Consider the following 24049-nt stretch of genomic DNA (forward strand, 5'->3'; position numbering starts at 1 on the left):
GCCAGAAGGTGTGGCCTCTGAGTCCCCACTAAAACCAATCCAGGCCCCCACTTCCGGTCATCATCAGCAGAAGAGTGACAGAAACAGAAATAATATCAAAGAACACGTTTTCAGGGCCAGATTCCGGGTCCCCCACCTATTTTCCTTTGCTCCTACCTTGCCTAGCTCTGCCCCCTTGAACTCTTATTCACCCAGTATAGGCATCAGCTCCTCCTGAAGGCCCTCCTGGACTGCACAGTTAACTCTGGAGCCTCCCCTGCACAGGGCAGCTCGTGTATGAATCACAGGTGAGTTCTTGTCTTTGAAGGGTTACAGTTTAGGTCCTGGGGCAGTGGTGGGGGGGGTCACACCCCCACCCACACCCCTCTTTGCAAATCCCATGGGAACTATGAGCCTAGGTCCCCCAAACTGCATGTTCCCCACTTAAAGCTAGGCCAGATCATGTTTGCTGTATCCAGGCCTCAGTTTCCCAGCTTGTAACCAGAAGTCCATGCAGCCAGAAATTGGCAGGGAGCTGGGCATGGTGGCTCATGCCTGTAATCCCAGCACTTTCAGAGGCTAAGGCAGGAGGTTCAGTTGTGACCAGGAGTTTGGGACCCCAGCCTGGGAAACACAGTGAGATCCCTGCCTCTACAAAAAAATCAAAAACAATTAGCCAGGCCTGGAGGCATACACTTGTAGTCCCAGCTATTCAAAGGAGGCTGAGGTGGGAGGATCACTTGAGCCCAGGAGTTTGAGGCTGGGGTGAGCTCTGATTATACCACTGCACTCCAGCCTGGGTGAAAGAATGAGACCCTGTTTTATTTTATTTTATTTTATTTTATTTTATTTTATTTTATTTTATTTTATTTTTTGAGACGGAGTCTCGCTCTGTCGCCCAGGCTGGAGTGCAGTGGTGTAATCTCGGCTCACTGCAAGCTCCGCCTCCCGGGTTCACGCCATTCTCCTGCCTCAGCCTCTCCGAGTAGCTGGGACTACAGGCGCCTGCCACCACGCCCGGCTAATTTTTTTGTATTTTTAGTAGAGACGGGGTTTCACCGTGGTCTCGATCTCCTGACCTCGTGATCCGTCCGCCTCGGCCTCCCAAAGTGCTGGGATTACAAGCGTGAGCCACCACACCTGGCCTTATTTTATTTTTATTTATTTTGAGATGCAGTCTTGCTCTGTCACCCAGGCTGGAGTGCAGTGGCGCCATCTTAGTTCACTGCAACCTCTGCTTCCTGGCTTCAAGAGATTCTCCTGCCTCAGCCTCCCAAGTAGCTGGGATTACAGGGGTGTGCCACCACGCCTGGCTAATTTTTTGTATTTTTAGTAGAGACAGGGTTTCACCATGTTTGCCAGGCTGGTCTTGAACTCCTGACCTCAGGTGATCTGTGCCCCCTTGGCCTCCTAAAGTGCTGGGATTATAGGCGTGAGCCACTGTGCCTGGCTGAGACCTTGTTTTTTTTTTTTTTTTTTTTTTTGAGCCAGAGTCTGGCTCTGTCCCCCAGGCTGGATTGCAGTGGTGCAATCTCGGCTCACTGCAACCTCCGCTTCCCAGGTTCACGCCATTCTCCTGCCTCAGCCTCCCCAGTAGCTGGGACCACAGGTGCCTGCCGCCACGCCCAGCTAATTTTTTGTATTTTTAGTAGAGACGGGGTTTCACCATGTTAGCCAGGATGGTTTCGATCTGCTGACCTCAAGATCTGCCCACCTCAGCCTCCCAAAGTGCTGGGATTACAGGCGTAAGCCACCGTGCCCGGCCCGAGACCCTGTTTGAAAAAAATTAATTAGGTTGGGTGCGGTGGCTCATGCCTGTAATCCCAGCACTTTGGGAGGCTGAGGGAGCGGATCACCTGAGGTCGGGAGTTCGAGACCAGCCTGACGAACATGGAGAAACCCCATGTCTACTAAAAATACAAAATTAGCAGAGCATGGTGGCACACACCTGTAATCCCAGCTACTTGGGAGGCTGAGGCAGGAGAATCACTTGGACCTGGGAGGCAGAGGTTGTGGTGAGCCGAGATTGCGCCATTGCACTCCAGCCTGGGCAAAAAGAGTGAAACTCCGTCTCAAATAAAAAAAACAATAATAATAATAGTTGGTAGAGATGTTGGTGGAGGCAGGACAGTGGGAGTGACAGCCTGGTCCTGCTCTCCTGGGCTCTGCCTGACCATGCTGGAGTGTGGCTCAGGGCCCTGGAGGGCACAGCTGGCCTGTGGCCCTGTGGTCAGCCGGGAAGCCAGGCCTGGCAGGACTTCTGCCCTAGAATCAGCTCCTCCCACTCCCCAGGGTCCCATGCAGGGCGCTGGCCGTACCAGGCCGTCTCGCGGGTGCCACAGAGCCAGCGGCTGCACACCAACAAAGACGCCATTCACAGGCTCTCGGCCATGAGGCCGGTCATTTACAGAGGGCTGAGCTGGTGACATCTGTGCGTTTATAACATGGACAGCATTTCTGGTCCCATATACACGCCTGGGCCAGCCACACTTAACTCCCTTTGAGAGAAGGGAAACAAGGCTTGGGAGGGAATGAGGGATTGGCTCGGGGTCACACAACTTTAATGATGACCCTGGGCAGGAAGCTCCCAGGATGGCAACAGAAACTCAAGGCAGGCTGGGCATGGTGGCTCACACTTGTCATCCCAGCCCTTTGGGAGGCAGAGGTGCAAGGATCACTAGAGCCCAGGAGCTCAAGGCCAGCCTGGGGAATATAGTGAGAACCAAAAAAAAAAAAAAAAAAAAAAAATTGGCCGGGCGCGGTGGCTCACATCTGTAATCCCAGCACTTTGGGAGGCTGAGGTGGGTGGATCACGAGGTCAGGAGATTGAGACCATCCTGGCTAACACGGTGAAACCCCGTCTCTACTAAAAATACAAAAAATAGGCCAGGCGCAGTGGCTCATGCCTGTAATCCCAGCGCTTTGGGAGGCCGAGGCAGGTGGATCACGAGGTCAGGAGTTCGAGAACAGCCTGACCAACATGATGAAATCCTGTCTCTACTAAAAATACAAAAATTAGCCAGGCGTGGTGATGCACGCCTGTAATCCCAGCTATTCAGGACGCTGAGGCAGAAGAATCGCTTGAACCAGCAAGGTGGAGGTTGCAGTGAGCCGACATCGCGCTACTGTACTCCAGCCTGGGCGACAGAGTGAGACTCCATATAAAAAAAAAAAAAAAAAAAATTTCAGCTGGGCGTGGTGGCAGGCACCTGTAGTCCCAGCTACTCAGGAGGCTGAGGCAGGAGAATGGCGTGAACCCAGGAGGCAGAGCTTGCAGTGAGCTGAGATCGTGCCACTGCACTCCAGCCTGGGTGACAGAGCGAGACTCTGTCTCAAAACAAAACAAAAAAATTTAGCTGGGCATGGTGGTGCATGTCTGTAGCCCCAGCAATTTGGGAGGCCTAGGTGGGAGGATTGCTTGAGCCCAGGAGTTTGAGGCTGGAGTGAGCTGTGATCGCACCACTGCACTCCAGCCTGGGTGACAGAGTGAGACCCTGTCTCTCCCTATCCCCTGCAAAAAAAAACAAAAAAACTCAGGGCTATCCCACCCCTGTCCTTGCACAAATGAAGAACCGAAGCTTCTAGAAGGGGTATATTTTGCTCCCAGGCCCCAAATCCTGGTCTTTGGACTACAGTCAAGACCTAGCACAGGGCTCAGGCCTAAAAAAAAGCTGTTGAGGAAGGTGTGAGGCTGCAAAGTTGCGGTGAGAAGGGGGTCCCCCAGGAGGGCGCAGCAGGAAGCCCCAGGGAAGTGCCTGGGAGGGGGAGGTTGTGCAGCCAGAAGGAGCAGCCTGCGGCCTTTGGTTGTTGACTCCTGCTTTGTAAGTGGCGGTCTGGCTGGGTAGGACAGGGTCCGAGTCCTCACTCAGGGAACTGAGTCCAGGGTGAGCCGAGCAGCCCTTCCGGGTGGCCTCACTTTCCCCTGCAGAGCCTGCTGCATGGTGTCCAGTGGCCAGCCTGGGAGCAGCTCAGGACTGGCCTCACTTCGTGCCACGCCCTCGTACCAAGGTGGCTCAGATGGCACCTGGGTTCCCAAAGGGCCCAGGGACACAGTGTCCATGTCTCCATCCTTCCCTGGAGGGACCTGGGGTGGGGCCTGCAGGAAGGATCATGTGACTTGCTCAAGGGCAGCTTGTCCTGCCCGGACACAGAGGTGCCCATCGTAAACGAAATGCAGGCAAGGTGAGGACAGGGCATGGTGCCGAGCAGGAATGATTTTCGAAAATGCTATTCTGTGGCCGGGCACGGTGGCTCACTCCCCTAATCCCAGCACTTTGGGAGGCCCAGGCGGGCAGATCATGAAGTCAGGAGTTCAAGACCAGCCTGGCTAATATGGTGAAACCCCGTCTCTACTAAAAATATAAAAATTAGCCAGGTGTGGTGGTGTGCACCTGTAGTCCTAGCTACTGGGAGGCTGAGGCCAGAGAATTGCTTGAACCTGGGAGGTGGAGGTTGCAGTGAGCCGAGATCGTGCCACTGCACTCCAGCCTGGGTGACAGAGCAAGACTCCATCTCAAAAAAAAAAAAATTAGCTGCTCATGCCTGTAATCCCAGTACTTTGGGAGGCTGAGGCAGATGGATCACCTGAGTTCAGGATTTTGAGACCAGCCTGGCCAAAATGGCAAAACCCCATCTCTACTAAAAATGCAAAAATTAGCCAGGCGTGGTGGCAGGCACCTATAATCTCAGGTACTCAGGAGACTGAGGCAGGAGAATCGCTTGAACCTGGGAGATGGAGATTGCAGTGAGCCGAGATCATGCCACTGCGCTCCAGTCTGGGCAAAAGAGCAAGACTCCGAAACTAAAACTAAAACTAAAAATAAATAAATAAAACAAATTAGCTGAGTGTCGTGCACCTGTTGTCCCAGCTACTCAGGAGGCTGAGGTGGGAGGATAGCTTGAGCTCAGGAGTTTGAAGCTGCAGTGAGCCATGATCAGACCACTGTACTCCACCCTGGGCAATAGAACAAGACCCCAGTCTCAGGCCGGGCGCGGTGGCTCACGCTTGTAATCCCAGCACTTTGGGAGGCCGAGGCGGGCGGATCACGAGGTCAGGAGATCGAGACCACGGTGAAACCCCGTCTCTACTAAAAAAAATACAAAAAATTAGCCGGGCGTGGTGGCGGGCGCCTGTAGTCCCAGCTACTCGGAGAGGCTGAGGCAGGAGAATGGCGTGAACCCAGGAGGCGGAGCTTGCAGTGAGCCGAGATCGCGCCACTGCACTCCAGCCTGGGCGACAGAGCGAGACTCCGTCTCAAAAAAAAAAAAAAAAAAAATACAAAAAATTAGCTGGGCGTGGTGGCGGGCGCCTGTAGTCCCAGCTACTCGGAGAGGCTGAGGCAGGAGAATGGCGTGAACCCGGGAGGCAGAGCTTGCAGTGAGCCGAGATTGCGCCACTGCACTCCAGCCTGGACGACAGAGCGAGACTCCGTCTCAAAAAAAAAAACAAAAAACAAAAAACAAAAAACAAACAAACAAAAAAAAAACAAAACCCAGTCTCAAAAACAACAACAACAAAAATAACCAAAAAAACAAAAATAATAAAAACCAAGATACTCGGCCGGGTGCGGTGGCTCACGCCTGTAATCCCAGCATTCTGGGGGGCTGAGGCGGGTGGATCACCTGAGGCCAGGAGTTCGAGACCAGCCTGGCCAACACGGTGAAACCCCTTCTCTACTGAAAATACAAAAAACTACCCGAGCGTGGTGGTGGATGCCTGTAATCCCAGCTACTCAGGAGGGTGAGGCTGGAGAATCGCTTGAACCCTGGAGGTGAAGGTTGCAATGAGCCGAGATTGCGCCACTGCACTCCAGCCTGGGCGACAGAGCAAGACTCCGTCTCAAAAACAAACAAACAAAACCCCAAGATGCTCTCTTCCCCCGTCCCGGGCTCTATGGCCATGAGAGGCATCTGGAGCTCGTCCTGTCCACAAGGACACACTTCCTGGCAGCAGCTGTGGACCAGGGCTCACTCACTCACATCTCTACCCAATCTAGAGCAGGACAAACACCTATTGCCTGCATTGGCAATGGACAGAGGACAGTGGCAGCCCCATCACCAGAGGCATTCAAGCCAAGGCGTTTTCTATCGTCTATCTATCTATCTATCTATCTATCTATCTAAGATCTTGCTATGTTGCCCAGGCTGAACTCCTGGCCTCAAGCCATCCTCCTGCTTCAGCCTCCCAAAGTGTTGGGATTTCAGGTGTGAGCCACTCTACCTGGCTGGAGTGCAGTGGCACTGTCATAGTTCACTGCAGTCTCCACCTCCTGGGCTCAAGGGATCCTCCTTCCTCAGCCTCCTGAGTAGCTGGGACCACAGGCACGCACCACCACACCCAGCTAAACCTTGATTTTTTCCATGGTGTATGGCTCAGGGCAGAGCAAAGAAGCACAAAAACATGTTGACTTGCGGTTGAGGGCTGATGGGAGGGGGTTCTGGCCAAAGCCCAAAATTAACAGCCACAACATCAGTGTCTGTGGGAGGGGTTGCCAAGGGCATGCGGGTTCTGGGGCTCAAGGCTCTGCCGGTAAACCCATTTGAAGCAGGATGGCAAGAAGGTGACACCATCTTCCCCGCTCACTGAAAGCCCCTGGCTGGGATTGCCTGGGGCAGACACAGGCTCGGACCAGCCCCAGCAATCCCAGTTTATCAGCGAGCCGGCTGAGGGCCCAGAGTTACACTGAGACCTTGTGGGCAGCCTGTGGTCATGCTGGCATTCCAGGGGCCTTTTGGCATGTGGAGAATGTCCAGGAAAAGCCTCAGCCTTCGGTGAGGCTCAGAAAAGGGAAGTGTCCCTAGAGGGGGTGGGTGAGGGCGTGGGAGGTGGTGTCTGTAGGGAATGTCCCCTTTGGGGGAGGAGGATGGAGAGTTGGGATTCTGAGGATGGGGGGGCTGTAGCCAGCACCATGTCCCTCCTGTGTGACCAGCTCAGAGTCCCATGAAATTGGGACTTGGGAGGGGAAGGGACACTGGCCTGGGAACTAGAAACCTGGGCTGGCCTGGCTCACAGTCGCTGGACCTCTGTGATACGTGTCAAAAAACGAGAACACCAATTCCTGTCCTGCCCACTCACCGCCAGGTGGGACCTGAACCCTGGCATCGCCAGCATTGGGAATGTCGGCCACTGACTCGGCCACTGACTCAGCCACTCTCCCGGAGACCTATTTGGGCCACCTGGGGCGAGTGTTGGGCCACACGGAGGGGTCCTGGTGGCCTTCAGGGCAGTGGCTGTGGGGCTGAAGCCTCAAGGAACCACATCTCTGCACAGAAGGGCCAGGCTGCAGGGCCTCGGAAACAACCTAGTTGGGTGTGTTGGGGTCTGCGGGTCCCAGGTCCTGGCCTCACCGGGTCCCCACCACGCTGTCAGCTCCCAGCCTCCTTCCCTCGTCTGCCTCTGGGCTTCTGCAAGGCTATATGTGCTCCAAGGCCACCTCCTCCAGGCAGCCCTCGGACCCCCACCTCCACCCAGTACCGATCTGCACCGTGGTCTCTGCAGTCTCCATCGTGACCTCAAATCTGGCTCGTCCTTGCTCCTAGCGAGGCTTGGGGTCGGGGTGTCCGAGGTGGGGGACATCCGGGGGGATTAGGTGGCTGGCGCGGGGAGCCGGGGTTGTGAGGGCTGATGTCCTCAGGCGGCGGCGCTGCGGGGTGGGGTGAGAGCACCGGCAGGGCAGCAGCGGGGGCCGCAGCGCCGGGTCCCTCGGCCCGGGGCCCCTCCCGCGCGGAGCCAGGGGCGGGGCAGGGGCAGGGCCTGGTGGCGCTGACGTCACCTTGCCTATAAAGCTGCCGGGGCGCCGCGAGCCCGGCTTTGTGGAGCGCTGCGGAGGGTGCGTGCGGGCCGCGGCAGCCGAACAAAGGAGCCAGGGGCGCCGCCGCGGGGACCCGCCACCCACCTCCCGGGGCCGCGCCGCGGCCTCCCGTCCACCGCCACCATGACCGCCAACGGCACAGCCGAGGCGGTGCAGATCCAGTTCGGCCTCATCAACTGCGGCAACAAGTACCTGACGGCCGAGGCGTTCGGGTTCAAGGTTAACGCGTCGGCCAGCAGCCTGAAGAAGAAGCAGATCTGGACGCTGGAGCAGCCCCCTGACGAGGCGGGCAGCGCGGCCGTGTGCCTGCGCAGCCACCTGGGCCGCTACCTGGCGGCGGACAAGGACGGCAACGTGACCTGCGAGCGCGAGGTGCCCGGTCCCGACTGCCGCTTCCTCATCGTGGCGCACGACGACGGCCGCTGGTCGCTGCAGTCCGAGGCGCACCGGCGCTATTTCGGCGGCACCGAGGACCGCCTGTCGTGCTTCGCGCAGACGGTGTCCCCCGCCGAGAAGTGGAGCGTGCACATCGCCATGCACCCTCAGGTCAACATCTACAGCGTCACCCGTAAGCGCTACGCGCACCTGAGCGCGCGGCCGGCCGACGAGATCGCCGTGGACCGCGACGTGCCCTGGGGCGTCGACTCTCTCATCACCCTCGCCTTCCAGGACCAGCGCTACAGCGTGCAGACCTCCGACCACCGCTTTTTGCGCCACGACGGGCGCCTGGTGGCGCGCCCCGAGCCGGCCACTGGCTACACGCTGGAGTTCCGCTCCGGCAAGGTGGCCTTCCGCGACTGCGAGGGCCGTTACCTGGCGCCGTCGGGGCCCAGCGGCACGCTCAAGGCGGGCAAGGCCACCAAGGTGGGCAAGGACGAGCTCTTTGCCCTGGAGCAGAGCTGCGCCCAGGTCGTGCTGCAGGCGGCCAACGAGAGGAACGTGTCCACGCGCCAGGGTGAGTGGGGACGCTGCCCCCGCCTCTCCCGGTCCGTGCACAAAGCACACCCCACCCGCGCCCCTCCAGCCTCCCGCCCTTTCTCGCTCACGGCGCCGCTGCGGTCCAGAGCACTGCCCAGTGCGCCCCCGCTAGGCACGCGGGCTACCCCGCCTGGAGGGGGCGAGGGGTGGGGCTTTGCCCATCCTCGGGCGCCGCTGCCCACCTCCCACCCCGGGCTGGGGTCGTGGGCTTCCCTAGGCCCCGCGGAGTCGCAACCATACGTGCACCCTCCTAACCCCCCCGCCCAATCTCGGCTCTCCCCACGCGCCCCGATCCCTCGGATCGACGGTCCCAGCTCTTGGGGAGCCGGCGCCCCTCGCCCATTTCCTCGTGCTCCTCCCCCCGCCGGCGGGCCTGGAGCTAGGGGGTCGGAGGCAAGGGTCGCTACTCGCAAGGGCGCGCCTCCACCCCTGCCAGCAGACTTTCGCGGGCGAGATGGGGGAGGTTAGCCAGGCCTTTGATCCCGGCGGGGCGCTCCTCCACCTCCCCGTCTGCCCGGCTTTCCTCCACCTCCTCCGGCTGCCGGGCGGGGTCGGCCTCCGCTGGGGGGTGCGCTCGGGGTGTCAGCCCTTCCCCCCAGCCCCTCCTCCCGCGTCTGCCCCGCGCTCGAGGCCGCGGCCTTTGTGAGCAGGGGGGCGGGTCGCCTCGACTGGGTCCTCCCTCGTCCCCTTTGTCCTGCTCCATCTCTGCAGATGGGAAAACCAGATGCGGCGGGGCGGGGGAGGGGATCGGCTTTTGCGGGTCACCCCTGCAGAGAAGCCCCCCGCGCCGCCCCCGGGCCCAGGGCTCGGGTCCCGAGGTTCCCCAGGAGGCGGTCTCCCTCCTCGCGCCGCGGCCCGGGAACGGCGTGGCGCGGATGGCGGCCCTCCAGGAACCCCGCCCTTCGCCCGCCGCGCGCGTCTCCGGGCCGGTGCGCTGAGCTCCGCTCCGTGGGCGACCGAGGGCGGCGTCAGCGCGAGCCCGGAGACCCCAGGCCAGCTCCCTCGGGAAGCCCCTACCCTCTAGTGAACCCATCCCCTAAGGCGCTCCCCGGGAACAATTGACTGCAACTCGATCCGTCCCCTCCGGGGCCTCCTGCAGGCACGGCTATTTGCGACCGGCCTGTGCGCCAGAAATGGGCCCCCACTGTTTCCCGTCTTTCTCAGATTCTCCCCCAGGGGGTTGCTCTTCCTTTTTGGCGTCCTCTTCTACTCCTGGCGGAGAAGCTGTTCCTTGCTTGCAGACAGAGGCCCCGCTGGAGGGAGGGGCGTGGGGGGATCTTCTTCCTTGGATAGGAAGTCGGACCCCAGGCCTTGGAGATGTCTGGACGGGAGCCCAGTTTGTGTCCTCATCCCTCCTCTTGGAAGGAGCCCTCCTGACGGCCCCCCCTTGGCTGTGGGCTCTGCAGAAGGGGGAAAGACCCCCCATGGCAGTGGGGGTGAGGGTGGAGGCCTGGGTGGGGTAATGGCCATTTTGTGCCTGAAGTTCGCTACCTTAAATCCCAGAGAGGTGAAGCTGCTTGTCCTGGGTCACACAGCAAGTGACCACAAGGAAGCAGCATGCAGAAGTGGGTGCATTTGGCTCTAGAAACCCCTTTTCCTGTTTTCCACAGCACATGGCGGGCAGAGCTCCTCACCTGATCAGCAGGCATTGAGCCCTACTAAGGGGACCTGCCGAGCCATGAGTGAACCAGTGGGTTTCACGTTCTCTTGGGGACATTACGAGGTGTCAAGGAAAAGGCAGCGGGTACAGGTTATTAGATGGGTGAGTCCTTTCTGAGCAGGACATTTGAGCTGGCCTGAAGGATGAAGAAGGTGGCAGGTATGGGGGGGCGGTGTGTGGACCAGTGTTGTAGGCAGTGGGTGTCGCCTGTGCAAAGGTCTTATGGCAGGAAGGTACAGAGAAAGCCCAGTGTGGCTGGGAGGAAGCTTGTGAGGTCGGGGCCGCAGGACCCTCGATGAGAGCTTAGTGCAGGGCTATAGTCCTTGCCTTGAGGTTGCAGCCACAGCCTCCCGTGGGGAAGAAGTCGGGGAAGAAGTCGCAGAAGTAGGTGGTGGCCTTGGCCCTGGGGGCCAGAAAGGAGCAGAGAGCCTGAGGGTGTTTTTGCCGAGCCTGGGCAGATACTCCCCTCTCCTGAGAAGCTTGCTGGGGGCGTCTGGGGTGTGATTCAGGCTGATAGGGTGGGAGGAACCAGAAATTGCAGCCAGGAGAGGTGGTGGTGATGGCTCAGCTTGGAGTTGAAAGGGATGTGGAACGGCAGGGGGGTGGGGGTACTTGGGGGCCGAGGTTGGGGCTCCTCTGGCCTCAGATCTTGGGGTCCTTATCTCGTTTCTATGTCAGCCAACTCCTGGGGGGATTTTGGGGGAACTGGAGTCTGCAGGGGTGGGCGTGGGGGGCGTGTCTGCAGAGGCCATTTTGGACGGGCCTGCGTGGCAAGGGGGAGGTGTCTGCTTCCAACACACATGCTGGGGAACGCCAGCCAGGAAGGGGAGGATCCGGACTTAGCTGGCAGGGGGGATGTGAATCATCTCTGTAGGCCTGCACGGGCGGGCCCGGTGGGGGCAGGGTGCTCCCCTTTGAAAAACGCTGTGCCCTGCTCTTCAGCCTCAGTTTCCCCATCTGTAAAGTGTGCATTCCAGGCCTCCTTGGGCTGGCCCAGAGCTGCCCTGGGCAGGGGCTTTCAGCCCATCACACCAGAGGCTGGGTCAGCTGGGTGAGTGCTCCTTTGTCCTCCCGCCACGCCCCGGGCTCCTCCCTGCTCCCCAGGATCCACACCTACCCTGGCCCTGACCCAGGGCCATGCCTCTCCACACTTCCTGTCTTCTCTCACATCTGTTCGTGTCCTCTCCCGCCAACCTCCTTGCATCTGGGGCTCCATGCCAGGGATAGGACCTGTCCTCCCTGCTGGCTTGGGACATTCCCTCTCCCAGTCACTCCGGATGGCTGACTGAGGAAGGGCCCGTCAAGCTGGGCTTTGCAGGATGTGTAAGAGTTCTCCCCACGAGGTGCAGGGCATTCTGAGCCCAGGGAACGGCTTGAGGCATTTGAAATGGCCAGGTAGTTGCAGGAGACTGGAAAGCGGGGTGGTGAGGTGAAGCCACAGAACATTCCAGGCCCCCTCCCCTAATTGAGATGGAGGGACTGCCTGTTTTGAACAAGCCAGGGGCGTCTGGGGACTGTTAAGGCCTGGGGGCGGTGATGGGAACTGGAGGGTGTGAGGCAACCAGGGGGTGCCCCTCTGAGCCACCATAGACAGAATGGTTCAGAAGGCCAGGCACACTGCCTCTCTCCTGTAATCCAAGCACTTTGGGAGGCCAAGGAGGGAAGACGGCTTCAGCCTAGGAGTTCAAGGCCAGCCTGGGCAACATGGCAAAACCTCTGTCTACAAAAAAAATACAAAAAATTAGCCAGGCATGCCGGGCGCGGTGGCTCACGCTTGTAATCCCAGCACTTTGGGAGGCCGAGGCGGGCCGATCACGAGGTCAGGAGATCGAGACCACGGTGAAACCCCGTCTCTACTAAAAATACAAAAAATTAGCCGGGCGTGGTGGCGGGCGCCTGTAGTCCCAGCTACTCGGAGAGGCTGAGGCAGGAGAATGGCGTGAACCCGGGAGGCGGAGCTTGCAGTGAGCCAAGATTGCACCACTGCACTCCAGCCTGGGCAACAAGAGCGAAACTCCATCTCAAAAAAAAAAAAACAAAAAAACAACAACAACAAAAAAAACAAAAACTGTAATTAAAATAAAATAATTAAAAGACAAAAAGTTAAAAAAAAAAAAAACAGAGAGAATGGCTCAAAGGCTGGAAACAGGGAATGCCACTGTGAGGGGAGCTCACCAGGCAGGGTAGACCTCTCTAGAAGGAGGAGGGAGAGGTACCCATGGGCCTGGCACAGGAGACTCTTAATCTCCTGGCTCCCAGGGGCTTCTGTGGGCCTGTGACTCAGGATTTCTGTGCCTCTGTTGAGGAAAAGAAAAATCCTGAAGAAAACCCTGTTCCCATAGTAACACAGCTCTAATTAGAGACTCCAAGGCCAACCGAGGGCCTTGGAGCCAGGAGGGGCCCTGCTGGACTGGGGGGATGACTCCCCTTTCCCCTATCCCTCACTCGCCCAGGGGTGCCTTACCCCCCGCGGTGGGTGCCTCACTGGCTGGCCTAAGCCTTTGCATCAAACCAGTTCCAGGATTGAATGTAACGGGCTGATGGGGGCTGAGTCCTGGTACAGATGGCAGCAGTTGTGTGGCCCTGGGCTAGGAATGGCTGGGAAGCTCCCTTTCTTCTCTGGCTTGGGGGATGAGGTTAGTGTAAATTTCATGGAGTTACCAGGAGGATTAAGGCTGATGTGCATTCACACGTGGCCCCGTGGGTGCCCCCAGTTAAGCCCAGCGCAGCCACCGGAAGTCTCATTGAGAAGGAGCCTCCCGGCTTCCTGCATTTGTTCCAGGCGGGCTGGTAAGCGCCCTGCTTATTTGCAAGGCTGTGTGAGGACGAGCCCTGTAAACCCTAGGACGAGGCTGTGCTAATGTGGTTTCTGTTCCCCTGTCCCCCCCTTCTCCTTTTGCCCCTCTTTCTGGGGAACCTGGAGCCCCTGATGCCCTCTGTTTTTTTCTGCTGCTGGGGTGGACCTAGAACCTCTCCCTCCGTCCTTTCTGCTGCTGGGGTGGGCCTGCAGGAGGCTGTCCTCTTACCTGGTCCCTAACTTCCCTCCGATCAGCGGACCCCCAACACGTTGGACAGGTGGTGCTCTGTGGCCGGCATAGGCCAGGGCCTCTGCGGTGGCTTTGAACAGAGCAGGGTGCGGACCCCGCCTGTAGACACGCAGGCCCTTCTGAGCAGAATGAGGGGGCGGTAAGGGCAGCTGTGCGGGTGTGGCTCCCTGCAGCCCTGCGGCTTCTGTGCAGTGGGGGTGGGGCGGGCCAGACCTTTGCAGAGCCTCTTGGCTGGTGGTGGGCCGAAGGAGCAGAGGCCCCAGCCCTCGCTGTGTTCCCTGAGGTGTGGCCTTAGGATGGTTCCGGCACCCTGGGGACCCAGCCTGCTCACCTCATCCTCCTCTTGTGCTTGGCTGGGGTGTGGTGGCCCAGCCAGCCCACCCAATGGAGTTCCAGGCAGTGGATGCTGTGGAGGAGAGGGGCTACGGGCTTGAGGGGGCCCAGGGTACCTGAAGGGTGGAGCCCAGGGGTTCCAAGAAGGGGCGGGGCCAGGGACCCATAGGAGGGTGGGGCAGGGAAAGGGCGTGGCAAGAGGGCCACCCACCTCCTGTCTAGAGAGCCAGCCAGACCCTTACTTTCTTTTGCTGTGTGACCTTAGGCAAGGACACGCCACCACCAGCCTCAGTCTCCCTCTTTGTGAAGTGGGATGAAGATCCCCGCGTGTGGAGCGGATGTGGGGATGCATGGTTGGGTCAGGATGGAACAGGATGGGGAGGCCGGGCGCGGTGGCTTACCCCTGTAATCCCAGCACTTTGGGAGGCAAAGGTGGGAGGATTGCTTGAGTCCAGGAGTTTGGGCAACATAGCGAGACCACCCCCCATCTGTACAAAATACTTTTAAAGTTAGCCAGGCGTAGTGGCGAGTGCCTGTGGTCCCACCTACTGGGGAGGCTGAGGCAAGAGGATCCTTTGAGCCCAGGAGTTGGAGGCTGTAGAAAGCCATGGTGGGGCCACTTGCACTCCAGCCTGGGCAACAGAGCAAGACCCTATCTCTAAAAAAAAAAAGGAACTGAGGATGTGTCCTCTGGGTGTGGGCTCCACCACCCACTAGCCTCCCTCTCCTGTGGGTGCTGCCTGCCATCCACCGCTGAGGTCCCTGCGGCATAAAGGTGCCCAAACGAAGACACTCTCCAGCTCTGAGCCAGGCACCCATACAGAGCCCGGCAGACGCCTCTGCTGCTGCAGTTCTTAGAATCCAGAGCGCGTGGGGAATGTGAATTTGTGCTGCTGGAGCCAAACATCCACCTCCAGGTTTTAGCTGGAGGAATCCACGTGGATATGCAAAGCGATGTAGTTATAATGAATAGCAATTGTGGGCCGGGCGCAGTGGCTCCTACCTGTAATCCCAGCACTTTGGGAGGCTGAGGTGGGCGGATCACCTGAGGTCAGGAGTTTGAGACCAGCCTGGCCAACATAGTGAAACTCCTTCTCTACTAAAAATACAAAAAAATTAACCGGGCATAGTGGTGGGTGCCTGTAATCGCAGCTACTCAGGAGGCTGAGGCAGGAGAATCACTTGAACCCAGGAGGCAGAGGTTTCAGTGATGCGAGATCACGCCATTGCCCTCCAGCCCGGGAGACAGAGTGAGACTCTTTCTCAAAAAAAGAATAGCAGCTGCACTATAGCTTAGGGGAGCAAAACCCGAAAGCCACCTTAAGTTTCCCGATGATAGAGATCCCTGGGGTCCTATTCTGAGACAGAGTCTTGCTCTGTCACCCAGGCTGGAGTGCAGTGGCGGATCTCAGCTCACTGCAGCCTCCGCCTCCTGGGTTCAAGCAATTCTCCTGCGTCAGCCTCCTGAGTAGCTGGGATTACAGGCACCCGCCACCACACCCAGCTAATTTTTTTTTTTTTTTTTTTTTTTTTTTGAGACAGAGTCTCGCTTTGTCACCCAGGCTGGAGTGCAGTGGTGTGATCTCAGCTCACTGCAAGCTCCGCCTTCCGGGTTCACGCCATTCTCCTGCCTCAGCCTCCGGAGTAGCTGGGACTACAGGCGCCCACTACCGCGCCCGGCTAATTTTTTTTTTTTTTTTTTTGTATTTTTAGTAGTTTCACCGTGTTAGCCAGGATGATCTCGATCTCCTGACCTCGTGATCCGCCCGCCTTGGCCTCCCAAAGTGCTGGGATTACAGGCATGAGCCACCGTGCCTGGTCCTTTTTTTTGTATTTTTAGTAGAGATGAAGTTTCACCATGTTGGCCAGGCTGGTCTCAAACTCCTGACCTCATGATCCGCCTGCCTTGGCCTCCCAAAGTGCTGGGATTACAGGCGTGGGCCACTGCGCCCGGCCAGTCCCATTCGACTTTTTAGGGACATGGAAACATGTAAAGATGCCATACAGAAAACAGTATGCAAATCCAGAGACAGAGGACATCTGTGCATGTTTCTTTCTTTCTTTTTTTTGAGATGGAGTCTCACTCTGTCACCTAGGCTCGAGTGCAGTGGTGCAATCTCAGCTCACTGCAACCTCTGCCTCCCAGGTTCAAGCGATTCTCCTGCCTCAGCCTTCCAAGTAGCTGGGATTACGGGCGTGCCCCACCACGCCCAGCTAATGTTTGTATTTTTAGTAGAGGTGGGGGTTTCACCATGTTGGCAAGGCTGGTCTTGAACTCATGACCTCAGGTGATCCACCTGCCTCAGCTTCCCAAAATGCTGGGATTACAGGCGTGAGCCGCTGCGGCAACCCGCACGTTTCTTATGTGTAAGAAAAAAACAGCTAGAAAGTTGTGTGTTCACTGGCTGGGCACATGGTGGCTCCTGTCTGTAATCTCAGCACTTTGGGAGGCTGAGTTAGGAGGATCGTGTGAGGCCAGGAGTTCAAGACCATCCTAGGCAACATAGCCAGATCCTGTCTCTACCAAATAGAAAAAAAAAATTAGCTTGATATGGTGGTGTGTGCCTGTAGTCTGAGCTATTTGGGAGGCTGAGGTGGGAGGATCACTTGAGCCCAGGAAGTCAAAGCTGCAGTGAGCTATGATTGTGCCACTGCACTCCAACCTGGGCAACAGAGCAAGACCCAGAATCAAAAAGAAAGAAAGATGTGGCCGGGCTTGGTGGCTCATGCTTGTAATCCCAGCACTTTGGGAGGCCGAGGCGGGTGGATCACGAGGTCAGGAGATCGAGACCACGGTGAAACCCCGTCTCTACTAAAAATACAAAAGATTAGCCGGGTGTGGTGGCGGGCGCCTGTAGTCCCAGCTACTCGGAGAGGCTGAGGCAGGAGAATGGTGTGAACCCAGGAGGCGGAGCTTGCAGTGAGCTGAGTTGGCGCCACTGCACTCCAGACTGGGCGACAGAGCGAGACTCCGTCTCAAAAAAAAAAAAAGAAAAAGAAAGATGTATTTGCCAACACAGGAGTGTTCTGCAGTGGGGTGGAAAGGGGACATGTAGGACTTCATGGTTTCCTTTTTTTTGTTTTAGAGACAGGGTTTAAAAAAATGTTTTTTGTTGTTTTTGAGGCGGAATTTCGCTCTTGTTGCCCAGGCTGGAGTGCAATGGTGTGATCTCGGCTCATTGCCATCTCTGCCTCCCAGGTTCAAGCGATCCTCCTGCCTCAGCCTCAGGCAATTTTGTATTTTTAGTAGAGACGGGGTGACTCCATGTTGGTCAGGCTGGTCTCGAACTCCCGACCTCAGGTGATCCACCTGCCTTGGCCTCCCAAAGTGCTGGGATTACAGGTGTGAGCCACTGTGCCCAGCCCTTTTATCTTTTTTTTTTTTTTTTTTTTTTTTGAGACAGAGTCTCGCTCTGTCGCCCGAGCTGGAGTGCAGTGGCGCAATCTCGGCTCACTGCAAGCTCCGCCTCCCGGGTTCACGCCATTCTCCTGCCTCAGCCTCCGAGTAGCTGGGACTACAGGCGCCCGCCACCACGCCCGGCTAATTTTTTGTATTTTTAGTAGAGACGGTGTTTCACCGTGGTCTCGATCTCCTGACCTCGTGATCCGCCCGCCTCGGCCTCCCAAAGTGCTGGGATTACAAGCGTGAGCCACCGCGCCCAGCCGCTTTTTTCTTTTTTTTTTTTAAAGACGTAGGGTCTTGCTAAGTTGCCCAGGCTGGTCTTGAACTCCTGGTCTCAAATGATCCTTCCGACTTGGCCTCCCAAAGTGCTGGAATTGCAGGAGATATGAGCCCCACCGCACCCGGCCCTTTTACAAGTTTTCTAAAGGAAAGGAACATGTACCATTATGTTTTATTTTAACTTTTACATAGAAGCAGGAACAATAGCATGAACCCCCAGACACGGCCCCCCAAGATGCGCTGTTCTGCTGTGCTGCAGCCCCATTTGTCCTTTTCTATACCATTTTTGGTTGTGTTTGAAGCAAATCCCTGACATCAGGGCATTTCATCCCAAAATACTTCCATCTGTGTTTCTAAAAAAACGAGGCCATTTTCTTATGTAACTACAACGTGATCAACAGTAATCAATCCTTAACATCTAATTCTGGGCCACGTTAAGACCCTCCTGATTGGCTCAAGAATGTCTTTTGTGCAGTTGGTTTCTTGATTCTTTTTGTTTTTTTGAGACAGGGTCTCACTCTGTCACCCAGGCTGGAGTGCAGTGGTGCAATCACGGCTCACTGCAGCCTTAACCTCCTGCCTCAGTGATCCTCCTGCCTCAGCCTCCCAAGTAGCTGGGACCACAGGTGTGCACCACCACTCCCAGCTAATTAAAAAAATAATTTGTAGGCCGGGTGTGGTGGCTCACGCCTGTAATCCCAGCACTTTGGGAGGCCGAGGCCAGCGGATCACGAGGTCAGGAGATCGAGACCATCCTGGCTAACACGGTGAAACCCCGTCTCTACTAAAAATACAAAAAAAAATTAGCCGGGCGAGGTGGCAGTCGCCTGTAGTCCCAGCTACAAGGGAGGCTGAGGCAGGAGAATGGCGTGAACCCCGGAGGCGGGGGAGCCTGCAGTGAGCCGAGATCGCGCCACTGCACTCCAGCCTGGGTGAAAGAGCGAGACTCCGTCTCAAAAAAAAAAAAAAATAAATAATTTGTAGAGATGGGGGGATGGGGGTCTTGCTATGTTGCCCAGGCTGGTCTCAAACTCCTAGACTCAAGCAATCCTCCTGCCTTGGCCTCCCAAAGTGTTGGGATCACAGGCATGAGCCCCTGTCCCTGGCCCCTATTATTTCTCTAACTGGGGAAAGTCATGTGGGAACAGATGTAGCTGGCCTTGGCCTCTGGCTGGCCCTGCCTGCGTTCCTGGGTGCTCTCTGCTGCCTCTCATGTGTGCCACTGTGGGATCTCAGCCGCCCGTCCCACCCCACCCCGTGGTATTCCCTTGTCTGTGTAGTTCTGTGAGTTCAGGGCTGTGGTCTGCCAGAACTAGGGGGTGTGGGGCCCCTGTACCAGCCCAAGGCCTCCTCTCTGCAGGTATGGACCTGTCTGCCAATCAGGACGAGGAGACCGACCAGGAGACTTTCCAGCTGGAGATCGACCGTGACACCAAAAAGTGTGCCTTCCGTACCCACACGGGCAAGTACTGGACGCTGACGGCCACCGGGGGCGTGCAGTCCACCGCCTCCACCAAGTGAGTGCCTCCCTCTCACCTGTCACCCCCCCCACCACCTTGCCTGGGCTACCCAACCTGACCCTGTCCCGCCATCCCCCAGGAATGCCAGCTGCTACTTCGACATCGAGTGGCGTGACCGGCGCATCACACTGCGGGCTTCCAATGGCAAGTTTGTGACCTCCAAGAAGAATGGGCAGCTGGCCGCCTCGGTGGAGACAGCAGGTAACGCCGAAGCCCCAGTTCCCCGGAGCTGTCCTGGAGGGTCTGGCCATGCCGTGGTCACTTGGTAGCCCCAGCCAAGGCCTGCTCTGTGCTGGGCATCCCCCTGGACTGGCCCTGCACTGTCCTACCCTGGGGCTGATGGCTGTGTGACCCCAGCTCCTGGCCCCCCCCTCTGGTCACCCCAGCCTCCACCCCACTCCCTGCCAGGAGGCTCACTGACTCCCCTCTTTCTGGGACAGGGGACTCAGAGCTCTTCCTCATGAAGCTCATCAACCGCCCCATCATCGTGTTCCGCGGGGAGCACGGCTTCATCGGCTGCCGCAAGGTCACGGGCACCCTGGACGCCAACCGCTCCAGCTATGACGTCTTCCAGCTGGAGTTCAACGACGGCGCCTACAACATCAAAGGCAGGTTCTCCTGCGGGCAGCTGCTGGGCAGGGAACCCCTTGGTCGGGGCTGCGGTCAGTGCTGCGGGGAGCGCCCTCTGTACCCACACTGGACCCTGGCTTGGCTCAGGGCCATTCCGGGCCCTAAAGAGACGGGTGTCCAATGGCCACCAGCGGCTCTGGGATGCAAGCAGCCCCTTTCCCTCTTGTCTGTGTGGTTGGGGGGACTTACCTTGCCCACCTGACAGAGAGGTGTGTGGGGGGGAGAGCAGGGGTGGGGTGGGGACAGCAGGGAGCGGGGAGGTTCTGGAAAGGGTGTGCAGGGGAGGATGCGCCTCGGTTATGGGACTGGAGCCCCTTCCCAGGAGGACTCCTGACAACCCAGAGGTGCCTGTTAGGATTCAGAACATGGTTTTTTTGTTTGTTTTTTTGAGACTCACTCCCTCACTCAGGCTGGAGTGCAGTGGCGTTATCTCGGCTCACTGCAACCTCTGCCTCCTGGGTTCAAGTGATTCTCCTGCCTCAGCCTCCCAAGTAGCTGGGATTACAGGTGTGCGGCACCACACCTGGCTAATTTTTATTTTTTATTTATTTATTTATTTATTTTTTTTTGAGACGGAGTCTCGCTCTGTCGCCCAGGCTGGATCTCGGCTCACTGCAAGCTCCGCCTCCCGGGTTCACACCATACTCCTGCCTCAGCCTCCCAAGCAGCTGGGACCACAGGCGCCCGCCGCCAAGCCCGGCTAATTTTTTGTATTTTTAGTAGAGACGGAGTTTCACCGTGTTAGCCAGGATGGTCTCGATCTCCTGACCTCGTGATCCGCCTGCCTCGGCCTCCCAAAGTGCTGGGATTACAAGCGTGAGCCACCGCGCCCGGCCAAATTTTTATATTTTTATAATTTATTATTTATTTATTTTGAGACAGGGTCTTGCTCTGTCACCCAGGCTGGAGTGCAGTGGTGTGATGTTGGCTCTCTGCAACCTGCGCCTCCTGGGTTCAAGCGATTCTCCTGCCTCAGCCTCCCGAGTAGCTGGGACTATGTGTGGGAGCCACCATGCCTGGCTAATTTTTGTATTTTTCGGAGAGATGGGTTTCACCATGTTGGCCAGGCTGGTCTCGAATTCATGGCCTCAAGTGATCCGCCCACCTCAGCCTCCCACAGTGCTGGGATTATAGGTGTGAGCCACCACACCCGGCTAATTTTTTGTATTTTTAGTAGAGACGGAATTTCACTATGTTGGCCAGGCTGGCTCGAACTCCTGACCTCAAGTGATCCACCCACCTCAGCCTCTCAAAGTGCTGGGATTACAGTCGTGAGCCACTGCGGCCGAGCAGAACACGTTCTAGGACCCTTGTTCATGTGTCCATCACGGGCAGGAGGACGTTCGGGCCATAGGGACCCTGGCTCATTCCGAAGCCAGGACTGGAGGGTGGGGCGTCACCCTTGGGAACAACCGTGCCCACCCTCTGCTGCCCAGGGTGGGGGTGGGAGCCAGGCTTTGGGCCCCACTTGATAAAGTCCCCTCCCCAGACTCCACAGGCAAATACTGGACGGTGGGCAGTGACTCCGCGGTCACCAGCAGCGGCGACACTCCTGTGGACTTCTTCTTCGAGTTCTGCGACTACAACAAGGTGGCCATCAAGGTGGGCGGGCGCTACCTGAAGGGCGACCACGCAGGGGTACTGAAGGCCTCGGCGGAGACCGTGGACCCCGCCTCGCTCTGGGAGTACTAGGGCCCGCGCGCCCTTCCCCGCCCCTGCCCATGTGGCGGCTCCCTCCAACCCTCCCTGCTAACCCCTTCTCCTCCAGGTGGGCTCCGGGGCGGGAGGCAAGCCCCCTTGCCTTTCAAACTGGAAACCCCAGAGAAAACGGTGCCCCCACCTGTCACCCCTATGGACTCCCCACGCTCCCCTCCGCCCGGGTTCCCTATTCCCCTCGGGTCAGCGGCTGCGGCCTGGCCCTGGGAGGGATTTCAGATGCCCCTGCCCTCTTGTCTGCCACGGGGTGAGTCTGGCACCTCTTTCTTCTGACCTCAGACGGCTCTGAGCCTTATTTCTCTGGAAGCAGCTAAGGGACGGTTGGGGGCTGGGAGCCCTGGGCGTGTAGTGTAACTGGAATCTTTTGCCCCTCTCGGCCACCTCCTCCCAGCCCCCTAGGAGCTGGGCATGTGTCCCAAGCCTGTCAGTGGCCCTTCCTGGTGCACTGTCCTGGAAGCCCCTGCTTCGGAAGGGAAGCTGTCGGGTGGGCTAGGACTGATTCTCGGTGTTTTTTTGGGTGGTGGCTGGAAAAAGCCCCTCTCCCACGTGGCAGAGGCTCAGCCCGGCTCCCTTCCCCGGAGCGGCAGGGCGTGACGGCCACATGGCCACAAGGTCTGCCTGCTGCACGTTCTGCCAAGGTGGTGGTGAGGGGGTAGGGGTGTAGGGGCCGTCTTCCTCCTGTCTCTTTCCTTTCACCCTAGCCTGACTGGAAGCAGAAAATGACCAAATCAGTATTTTTTTTAATGAAATATTATTGCTGGAGGCGTCCCAGGCAAGCCTGGCTGTAGTAGCGAGTGATCTAGCGAGGGGGGGTGTCTCAGCACCCTCCCTCAGGGGGTGCATCTCAGTCGCCTCTTTCTGTCCTTCCCGTCCAGCCCCAGCCCTGGGCCTGGGCTGCCGACGCCTGGGCCAGAGCCCCCGCTGTGATTGGTGCTCCCTGGGCCTCCTGGGTGGATGAAGCCAGGCGTCGCCCCCTCCAGGAGCCCTGGGGTGAGCCGCCGGGGCCCCCCTGCTGCCAGCCTCCCCCGTCCCCAACATGCATCTCACTCTGGGTGTCTTGGTCTTTTATTTTTTGTAAGTGTCATTTGTATAACTCTAAACGCCCATGATAGTAGCTTCAAACTGGAAATAGCGAAATAAAATAACTCAATCTGCAGCCCCAGGCCGGCCTGTGTGTGTCTTGGGGCTGAGGTGGGTGGGAGTGTGCTGTGGGAGGGAGGCCATGGCTCCAGTGGGTGCTCCGGAGCTCGTGGGCCCAGCACACCTCCTTAAGCGGGGGATGGGGCACTGGGAGGGGGTGGACTGTGGCCCCCACACTGCGAGGATCCGGGCCTTCCACGTCCCCAGACACAGCAGGCGGGGGTGCCCCTGGGGCTGGGAGATGCTGCCCTGGGCCCCTTGGGGGGCGACCGTGGTAGGATGGACCGGGCCAAGCTTGCAGACCCTGGGCAGGTGCCTACGTCGGAACCAGCAGCCCTGGGGATATCTGGCAGATCAGAGACTGAGGACTGTTTCCAGACTTTCCCAAGGCCAGTCAGGGCGACCTGGGTTCTGAGCCTCCCTTTGCATCCTAGGCTTCAGGGACAGGGGCTGGGCAGAGGCTCGCAGACCTCGTGCAGCCTCATTCACTCCCAGGTGCCCCTAGGGATAGCAGCTGCGTAAAGACTGAGGGGAGGAGCAGCAAGGCGCAGCCTGGAGCGGAGGGACCAGGCGCCCAGTCATTGTGCGCTGGGAAGGCGATGATGGCGAAGGAATTTGGGACACGCGGGGCGTCCCGGGGGCAGCCAGGGCACTGCAGGCGGGAGCCCCCTGCTCCCCCGCATCCTCCCCGCCACCGGCAGCAGAGGAAGCGCTGATTGGCTGCTGATGACGCAGCTGGGAGGGCTGAGCTGTGATAGGTGGTCCCTGGGCGGGGGGGCGGGGGGAGGCGGAAGTCTTGAGATTGGCAGGGGCAGGTGGCTGCTGCAGAGGGAAGTCGGGGTCCCCTCAGCGAGGTTCCGGCGGCCACCCCTCTACCCTCCCCCATGAAAGCCAGGCTGGAAGCCAGAAAAATCCCAGTGACTGGAAGGGACAGATTAATCCTCCGGAACCAAACTCTTTGAGACCTGGGGAGGGTGGTGGGAGGCACTGGGAAGGGGGAGAGGGGGGAGCCCGGCTCATTTCCACCCACGGAGCTGACCTAGAATGACCCTAAGGTCCCCGGAGCCACCGGCTGATTCCGAATTCCATTCATTCCGCAAAATTTGGCGCCTACCACGTGGCCGAGATTCCCGAGGCTGCAGCCAATGAGCAGCACAGTCCGATGGGGAAGGCTGGAAGGGCCCTTCACGAGATCTCTAGGGAGGAATCGGTAGGAGCTGCCCAGCTGAAAGGGACGGGGGAACAACCCGGGGCGAGGGACCTGCCCAGGCCCTGCCCTCTGGGGGGAAGCCAGGCCAGGGGCCGGGGGCATCTCTGGGGTCCGGTGAGATGCCGGTCGAGGGAGCCAGGCCGTGGTTCTCCAGACTCGCGTGGAGGCCACGAGCGTCTTCCGGAGGAGCGGGCACAGCGCGGACCGGCAGACTCTGGGGCACCTGGGCTCCCCATCTCCTGACGTTTTCCTACCTTCAGGTCCCTCTTGTCAGGACAGGTTCTGGGGCTCCCCGGGGCAGGGAGCCAGGGCAAAGGGTGCAGTTTCCGCTCCTGCCTGAGTC

The 24049-nt window shown here is 58.3% G+C and overlaps 1 protein-coding gene across 2 annotated transcripts; it reads left to right on the forward strand.

Annotated features, from left to right (window-relative positions):
- Window positions 1–7773: 7773 nt before the first annotated feature.
- FSCN1 (fascin actin-bundling protein 1) lies at window positions 7774–22512 on the forward strand. 2 transcript variants are annotated; one of them, XM_055292256.2, is made up of 5 exons: window positions 7774–8745; window positions 18851–19007; window positions 19090–19211; window positions 19451–19618; window positions 21130–22512. In XM_055292256.2, exons 1-5 carry the CDS (start codon window positions 7914–7916, stop codon window positions 21330–21332), a joined length of 1482 nt encoding a protein of 493 aa, XP_055148231.1. In that variant the 5' UTR covers window positions 7774–7913; the 3' UTR covers window positions 21333–22512. The 2 variants fall into 2 exon arrangements, with proteins under 2 accessions (XP_055148231.1, XP_063502166.1); XM_063646096.1 differs by having other exon boundaries at window positions 7778–8745; window positions 19451–22512.
- Window positions 22513–24049: the final 1537 nt, after the last annotated feature.

This window comes from Symphalangus syndactylus, chromosome 9 (assembly GCF_028878055.3).
Source record: "Symphalangus syndactylus isolate Jambi chromosome 9, NHGRI_mSymSyn1-v2.1_pri, whole genome shotgun sequence".
NCBI classification, from domain to species: Eukaryota; Metazoa; Chordata; class Mammalia; order Primates; family Hylobatidae; genus Symphalangus; species Symphalangus syndactylus.